General features: G+C 40.8%; 1 protein-coding gene across 2 annotated transcripts; it reads right to left on the bottom strand.

The window, feature by feature from the left end:
• Positions 1–146: 146 nt before the first annotated feature.
• LOC123078378 (RWD domain-containing protein 1) lies at positions 147–3,903 on the bottom strand. Of its 2 annotated transcripts, XM_044500868.1 has the most exons (11): positions 3,674–3,903; positions 3,471–3,536; positions 3,303–3,370; positions 3,087–3,120; positions 2,908–2,977; positions 2,709–2,766; positions 1,676–1,804; positions 1,133–1,224; positions 870–954; positions 655–727; positions 147–574 (listed from the first exon to the last, which is right to left on the bottom strand). In XM_044500868.1, the coding sequence occupies exons 1-11, from the start codon at positions 3,678–3,680 to the stop codon at positions 513–515; spliced, it is 744 nt and encodes a 247-aa protein (XP_044356803.1). In that variant the 5' UTR covers positions 3,681–3,903; the 3' UTR covers positions 147–512. The 2 variants fall into 2 exon arrangements, with proteins under 2 accessions (XP_044356803.1, XP_044356804.1); XM_044500869.1 differs by lacking the exon at positions 3,674–3,903 and having other exon boundaries at positions 3,471–3,543.
• Positions 3,904–8,608: the final 4,705 nt, after the last annotated feature.

Raw genomic sequence — 8,608 nt, forward strand, 5'->3', positions numbered from 1 at the left:
TGGGTGGATTGCCACGTAGACATAAAGAATGTGGGCTGGTGTGAAGAGGTTCTTGAGCCATAAATATTGGATTAGACGCATGTGAAGTGTTTTTTCTCCCGATGCAACGCACGGGCATGTTTCCTAGTTTATCTCAAGCATGTATCTGAAAGAATTACCGGTGTAAACTTGGATTGAAGTATCACGTTGACAATATTCACGTACAGAACGGAAGTTATAACATTCTCTGCAAAGCATACATGTTCACCAGACGAAAAACACGATAAATTACACAACGAAGTACATTACACAGATGCTTCCATGCTCAACGCCTCAAATTTGATCAGTGAGAGAGACCCACTGCTACCTCGGCTTTTAGATATTTATGCAGCTACGTCGTCAGTCACCACGAGGCAACTGAATGATGGGGAAAACACACAAAGATAGTGAGCTCTATGATATATGTCAACACATCGGGCTTTCCCTAAAATAGATTTTGCGCAGCATGATGTTCCCTTTTACAGTGTCCAAGCCTAAGCTGACGATTTCCCCGTCTGTTCTGCTAAAAAATGCTCGAGCATGTCCTCCTCATCATCTGCACCAACATTAGGACGGCACGTTTTAAGGTACATGTCACTATCTAATATCCACAAAAAGTGCTAGTAGCATATTTACCTTCAAAATCGTCATCGAATTCGATGTCCTCCTCCTCTTCCTCATCTTCTTCAGCAACTGTACCTGCTCCTTTCTGAAAAGACAACTTATGTAATGAGAGAGTTACAGAAAACATCGATAAATACAGAAATAGAAACAGGCAGTAGTTAGGCATATCCGCAAGTATGCTGCACAGAGTCAAGGGAAAACATCTTATATAGGATGATGAACTCTACCGTTATATGCCTTCCACTTTCAAAATACTGTCTTCCAGAGAGTTTCTTTTCCTTTGGGGCAGTAAGAGCTGACTCTGGCATAAGCCTGCACATAATGGAAACTCAGAAGACTATCTATAAAGCACCATTTGGGCACTTCAATTAGGCAACAAATGCTATGAAAAACATGTCACATGTGAGGAAGATTCATTTTCCATGACATAATCAAGGGCAAAGTCAGTTATACTATATAACAAAAATAGAATAAATAACTGGATGCTTACTTAGCACGCTGCAGCGCCAATTCAGCTTCAAAACGTTCCCTCCAGGCCATAAAGCTCTCTACAGTAACAGCTTCACCATGGGGTATAATGACCTAACACGCAAGTAAATCGTTCATGCATTAAGTATATGCATTGAAATTATATATGCTACGGTGAATGGAACAGTAAATTTCTACAGTCGATATTCAATAGTATAACACATGTAATAGTCACATTTGCTGGAGTAACCATGTAAGTGGCTCAGTGGGACAAGCAGAAGAAACACTTCAAAACATGCAGCCAATTGCTGCCAGTGCCAGTGAGTTTCTTAGTATATGTAGTACTGTTAGGGGTGGGGGGGGGGGGGGGGGAATTGATTTGCGCCACTGAATGAATGCACCACTATATAAATACACAGCTTTATTTCATCATCTGTCCACTTATTCTGTATGGTGATATATGCAACCCTTGCACATGCCAGTTTGACAGCAATGGCTGAACCCAGGTTATACAGATGCATTGCAAAGAACATACAAAATTAGAACGAACTAAAGCTAAGAATACCTCCTCTGCTGGTTCTTCAGTTTCGTCAGGTTCCTCATCTCCAGCATTTTGACCATATTTTTCAGTTAACCATTCTTTAGCCGAGTCGAGAAGAGTATATATCATAGCCATACCAAGATTCTCAGTTGCCTAAATGATTGGAAGGTTGCACATAAATGAGAAGAAATATCAGGTGAATGAGGGGGATGTATATACCTCACAACCAATAATACACTTTTAATGAGTTGTGTTGGTATTTGAGCACACTATATTGAATTTCAATGACCTTTTGGCGAATCCTAGAATACTACATCTGGGTCAAAACATGGGTTGTTGTGAATATTGACAAGGTCTTCAAAATGAAACTTTGGTGATTGAACTTCTATGAATACATGCTTTTTCATTAATTAAGTATAATATTCAGAAATTATATTTCATGATACATCTAGTAATACCAATGTGGTGTTCTAGATGTTGGTATTTTTCTCTATACTCACAAACATAAAATTATTTGACTAGCATTTTTATAAAATGACATGCATTGTGGCTCAAGAGGGAGAAAGAACCAGTTTTCTGCGGTGGGGGTTTCCTTGGCTGTTTTGTTGTTTGGAATCTCTATGGGCTGTGGGTGCTGTTGTCAGTTCAGGTTATTGTGGGTCGCTAAGCGCCCTATGGGCGTTGTTCTTGTGGTTAGCTAGACAAGAGTAAGCAACGTTGGTGCAAGTTTGCCAACCACAGTGGTTATGATGTGGGGAATAGTCCACACAAGGTGTCATGGACTCATGGTTACTCCACAGGTGTTTTCCATTAAAATCTCAGCTCCTGTATTTAATTGGCACTCTTAATTGAATGGCAGAGCTCCTGCTAGCTTTTCAAAAGAAAAAAAAATAGATACCCCCACCCCGTGAATAATAATAATAAAATAACTGTCCATGGTTATTTGGTTTGTTCCAATTATTTAACTTGAAATACGTTCAGCTTCAGTTGCACACTTCGACGATTTTAGCTATGTGAACTGAACACAGGATTGGGGCCAAAACCAAGTCTTACATACCTCTTGGTCAAGCTTTTCTTTCAAGGATGTGAGGTCGTCTGGTTTAATACCCCGTACACTGCAGATATTGTTTGCAATTCAACTATAAGCTTTAGAAAACAATAAGCACACGGTTTGCACCAAAAGCAAGAGTATCCATAGACAAAATGCTTGCTTCAAGCCATGCTGGATCATCAAGTTCTAAGTAAAATAACACAACCTTTTGATATTCACAAGTGGAGGCTCATCTGGGTACTTCTCAGTGTGTGCAAAAACCAGAGCCATTTGAACTGCAAATAAGTCCCAGATAACACAATGACATGAGCCCAGCATTCCGGAATGTATGCAAGCTTATTTGTTTTCCTAAAAACAATAGAATTTTGTACAAAATCAATTTACCTGGCACATGAGCTGCCTCGTCGAAATCATCATCCTAGTCAATATAAAGCAGGGAGAAATCACTAATTGCATCAAACCAATCGAATAAATTTGTAAACATAACTAGCGCCGCAATTTCAAGTAGGTTAAACACACGACGTTCATCGTTGCTGCCTAGGGAGAACTTAATCGCGTGCTACAAATGGTGTACACAACGGAAGCATTCCCTGCAAGTACCTGAGGGGATAGCAGGATCTCGAAGCAGCGGGAGTTGGTGTCGATCCCGCTTTCGCTAGGGTCGATCTCTGCATCAAATCCCGTAAACCACGGTGGTTAGGTTTGGCGAGGAATAGCAAGGCCGAGCTACAGAAATCAAAGAAGCAAGGAAATTAGGAAAAGAAGAACCCTTGATGTCGTCCATGAGGATGGCCTGCAGGGCCTCCAACTCCATCTCCTGTTCCTGCTTGTAGTCTTCCATGCCAATTGCCATACACGGAAGCGCAGGCGCACGCACAAGTGCAGTGAGTACCACAGCGGAAGCGGGAGGGGAAGAGGAAGGGTACAGCCAAGTCGGCGTGAGGAGGAAGCAGGGTTTGAGTTCGTGGTACCTGCCATGACGGGTGGCGTCTCTATTGCTTCTTACTCTGGTGCTGTACTCGTGGGGGATCCAGTTCTCCTACCGGAGAGAAATTGGAGGCGGCGGGGCGGCGGCGGAAAGGCGAGGGGTGCGGCTGCGGGCGTCGCCGGTGGAGAAGTGTGCCAAGGGGAGAGAGACGGGCTTGCAGGGGCTCGTTCCGCTGTGGATGGGCTCGACCAGATAATGGACCTTTAAGCCCAGGTTGAGATTGAGAGGCGTTCCACGCAAGGATTTTTCTCATAAAAATTCAGAAGGCTAGAGAAAGAAAAAATCCCCGCGCTAGGGTTGTCTTTTTTCCGAGAAAGGGCGCTTTATTAAAGGTTTAATCATTACACACAACCTCTGCATAACTAAGATGCACACAATCAACAAAGTCCTTACACCTAGTTCAATCTCGTTACCGGCAAGTCTCTATACTCGTTCCGTAATACATCATCCCGCAACTAACTCATTAGTTACAACGCTTGCAAGGCTTATAGTGATGTGCATTACTGAGTGGGCCCAGAGATACCTCTCCGACAATCGGAGTGACAAATCCTAATCTCGAAATACGCCAACCCAACAAGTACCTTTGGAGACACCTGTAGAGCACCTTTATAATCACCCAGTTACGTTGTGACGTTTGGTAGCACACAAAGTGTTCCTCCGGTAAACGAGAGTTGCATAATCTCATAGTCATAGGAACATGCATAATCTCATAGTCATACTAAACGATCGAGTGCTAAGCTAACGGAATGGGTCAAGTCAATCACATCATTCTCCTAATGATGTGATCCCGTTAATCAAATGACAACTCATGTCTATGGCTAGGAAACATAACCATCTTTGATCAACGAGCTAGTCAAGTAGAGGCATACTAGTGACACTCTGTTTGTCTATGTATTCACACATGTATCAAGTTTTCAGTTAATACAATTCTAGCATGAATAATAAACATTTATCATGATATAAGGAAATAAATAATAACTTTATTATTGCCTCTAGGGCATATTTCCTTCAGTTTCCCACTTGCACTAGAGTCAATAATCTAGTTCACATCGCCATGTGATTTAACATCAATAGTTCACATCACCATGTGATTAACACCCATAGTTCACATCGTCATGTGACCAACACCCAAAGGGTTTACTAGAGTCAGTAATCTAGTTCACATCGCTTATGTGATTAACACCCAAAGAGTACTAAGGTGTGATCATGTTTTGCTTGTGAGATAATTTTAGTCAACGGGTCTGTCACATTCAGATCCGTAAGTATTTTGCAAATTTCTATGTCTACAATGCTCTGCACGGAGCTACTCTAGCTAATTGCTCCCTCTTTCAGTATGTATCTAGATCGAGACTTAGAGTCATCTAGATTAGTGTCAAAACTTGCATCGACGTAACCCTTTACGACGAACCTTTTGTCATTTCCATAATCGAGAAACATATCCTTATTCCAGTAAGGATAATTTTGACCGCTGTCAGTGATCTACTCCTAGATCACTATTGTACTCCCTTGCCAAAATCAGTGTAGGGTATACAATAGATCTGGTACACAGCATGGCATACTTTATAGAACCTATGGCCGAGGCATAGGGAATGACTTTCATTCTTTTTCTATCTTCTGCCGTGGTCGGGCTTTGAGTCTTACTCAATTTCACACCTTGTAACACAGGCAAGAAACTCTTTCTTTGACTGTTCCATTTTGAACCACTTCAAAATCTTGTTAAGGTATGTACTCATTGAAAAAACTTATCAAGCGTCTTGATCTATCTCTATAGATCTTGATGCTCAATATGTAAGCAGCTTCACCGAGGTCTTTCTTTGAAAAACTCCTTTCAAACACTCCTTTATGCTTCGCAGAATAATTCTACATTATTTCCGATCAACAATATGTCATTCACATATACTTATCAGAAATGCTGTAGTGCTCCCACTCACTTTCTTGTAAATACAGGCTTCACCGCAAGTCTGTATAAAACTATATGCTTTGATCATCTTATCAAAGCGTATATTCCAACTCCGAGATGCTTGCACCAGTCCATAGATGGATCGCTGGAGTTTGCATATTTTGTTAGCACCTTTAGGATTGACAAAAACTTCTGGTTGCATCATATACAACTCTTCTTTAATAAATCCATTAAGGAATGCATTTTTGTTTATCCATTTGCCAGATTTCATAAAATGCGGCAATTGCTAACATGATTCGGACAGACTTAAGCATAGATACGAGTGAGAAACTCTCATCGTAGTCAACACCTTAAACTTGTCGAAAACCTTTTGCGACAATTCTAGCTTTGTAGATAGTAACACTACTATCAGTGTCCGTCTTCCTCTTGAAGATCCATTTAATCTCAATGGCTCGCCGATCATTGGGCAAGTCAATCAAAGTCCATACTTTGTTCTCATACATCGATCTCATCTCAGATTTCATGGCCTCAAGCCATTTTGCGGAATCTAGGCTCATCATCGCTTCCTCATAGTTCGTAGGTTCGTCATGGTCAAGTAACATGACCTCCAGAACAGAATTACCGTACCACTCTTGGTGCGGATCTCACTCTGGTTGACCTACGAGGTTTGGTAGTAAATTGATCCGAAGCTTCATGATCATCATCATTAACTTCCTCACTAATTGGTGTAAGCATCACTGGAACTGATTTCAGTGATGAACTACTTTCCAATAAGGGAGCAGGTACAATTACCTCATCAAGCTCTACTTTTCTCCCACTCACTTCTTTCGAGAGAAACTCCTTCTCTAGAAAGGATCCATACTTAGCAACGAATTTCTTGCCTTCGGATCTGTGATAGAAGGTGTACCCAACTGTCTCCTTTGGGTATCCTATGAAGACACATTTCTCCGATTTGGGTTTGAGCTTATCAGGATGAAACTTTTTCACATAAGCGCCGCAACCCCAAACTTTAAGAAACAACAACTTTGGTTTCTTGCCAAACCACAGTTCATAAGATGTCGTCTCAATGGATTTAGATGGTGCCCTTTTTTTCGTGAATGTAGCTGTCTCTAATGCATAACCCCAAAACTATAGTGGTAAATCGGTAAGAAACATCATAGATTGCACTATATCCAATAAAGTACGGTTATGACGTTCGGACACACCATTATGCTGTGGTGTTCCAGGTGGCACGAATTTGTGAAACTATTCCACATTGTTTTAATTGAAGACCAAACTCGTAACTCAAATATTTGTCTCCGCGATCAGATCGTAGAAATCTTATTTTCTTGTCACGATGATTTTCCACTTCACTCTGAAATTATATGAACTTTTCAAATGTTTCAGACTTCTGTTTCATTAAGTAGATATACCCATATCTGCTCAAATCATCTGTGAAGGTCAGAAAATAATGATACCTGCTACGAGCCTCAATATTCATCGGACCACATACATCTGTATGTATGATTTCCAACAAATCTGTTGCTCTCTCCATAGTTCCGGAGAACGGCGTTTTAGTCATCTTGCCCATGAGGCACGGTTCGCAAGCATCAAGTGATTCATAATCAAGTGATTCCAAAATCCCATCAGTATGGAGTTTCTTCATGCGCTTTACACCAATATGACCTAAACGGCAGTGCCACAAATAAGTTGCACTATCATTATTAACTTTGCATCTTTTGGCTTCATTATTATGAATATGTGTATCACTACGATCGAGATCCAACAAACCATTTTCGTTGGTGTGTATGACCATAGAAGGTTTTTATTCATGTAAACAGAACAACAATTGTTCTCTAACTTAAATGAATAACCGTATTGCAATAAACATGATCAAATCATATTCATGCTCAACGCAAACACCAAATAACACTTATTTAGTTTCAACACTAATCCCGAAAGTATAGGGAGTGTGCGATGATGATCATATCAATCTTGGAACTACTTCCAACACACATCGTCACCTCGCCTTTTACTAGTCTCTGTTTATTCTGCAACTCCTCGTTTCGAGTTACTACTCTTAGCAACTGAACCAGTATCAAATACCGAGGGGTTGCTATAAACACTAGTAAAGTACACATCAATAACATGTATATCCAATATACCTTTGTTCACTTTGCCATCCTTCTTATCCACCAAATAGTTGGGGTAGTTCCGCTTCCAGTGACCAGTCCCTTTGCAGTAGAAGCACTTAGTCTCAGGCTTAGGTACAGACTTGGGCTTCTTCACTTGAGTAGCAACTTGCTTGCCGTTCTTCTTGAAGTTCCCCTTCTATCCCTTTGCCCTTTTCTTGAAACTAGTGGTCTTGTTAACCATCAACACTTGATGCTCTTTCTTGATTTCTACCTTCGTCGATTTCAGCATCGCGAAGAGCTCGGGAATTACTTTCGTCATCCCTTACATACTATAGTTCATCACGAAGTTCTACTAACTTGGTGATGGTGACTAGAGAATTCTGTCAATCACTATTTTATCTGGAAGATTAACTCCCACTTGATTCAAGCGATTGTAGTACCCAGACAATCTGAGCACATGCTCACTGCTTGAGCTATTCTCCTCCATCTTTTAGCTATAGAACTTGTTGGAGACTTCATATCTCTCAACTCGGGTATTTGCTTGAAATATTAACTTCAACTCCTGGAACATCTCATATGGTCCATGACGTTCAAAACGTCTTTGAAGTCCCGATTCTAAGCCGTTAAGCATGGTGCACTAAACTATCAAGTAGTCATCATATTGAGCTAGCCAAACGTTCATAACGTCTGCATCTGCTCCTGCAATAGGTCTGTCACCTAGCGGTGCATCAAGGACATAATTCTTCTGTGCAGCAATGAGGATAATCCTCAGATCACGGATCCAATCCGCATCTTTGCTACTAACATCTTTCAACATGATTTTTCTCTAGGAACATATCAAAAATAAACACAGGGAAGCAACAACGCGAGCTATTGATCTACAACATAATTTGCAAAATACTAT

Source organism: Triticum aestivum, chromosome 3D (genome assembly GCF_018294505.1).
Source record: "Triticum aestivum cultivar Chinese Spring chromosome 3D, IWGSC CS RefSeq v2.1, whole genome shotgun sequence".
NCBI lineage: Eukaryota > Viridiplantae > Streptophyta > Magnoliopsida > Poales > Poaceae > Triticum > Triticum aestivum.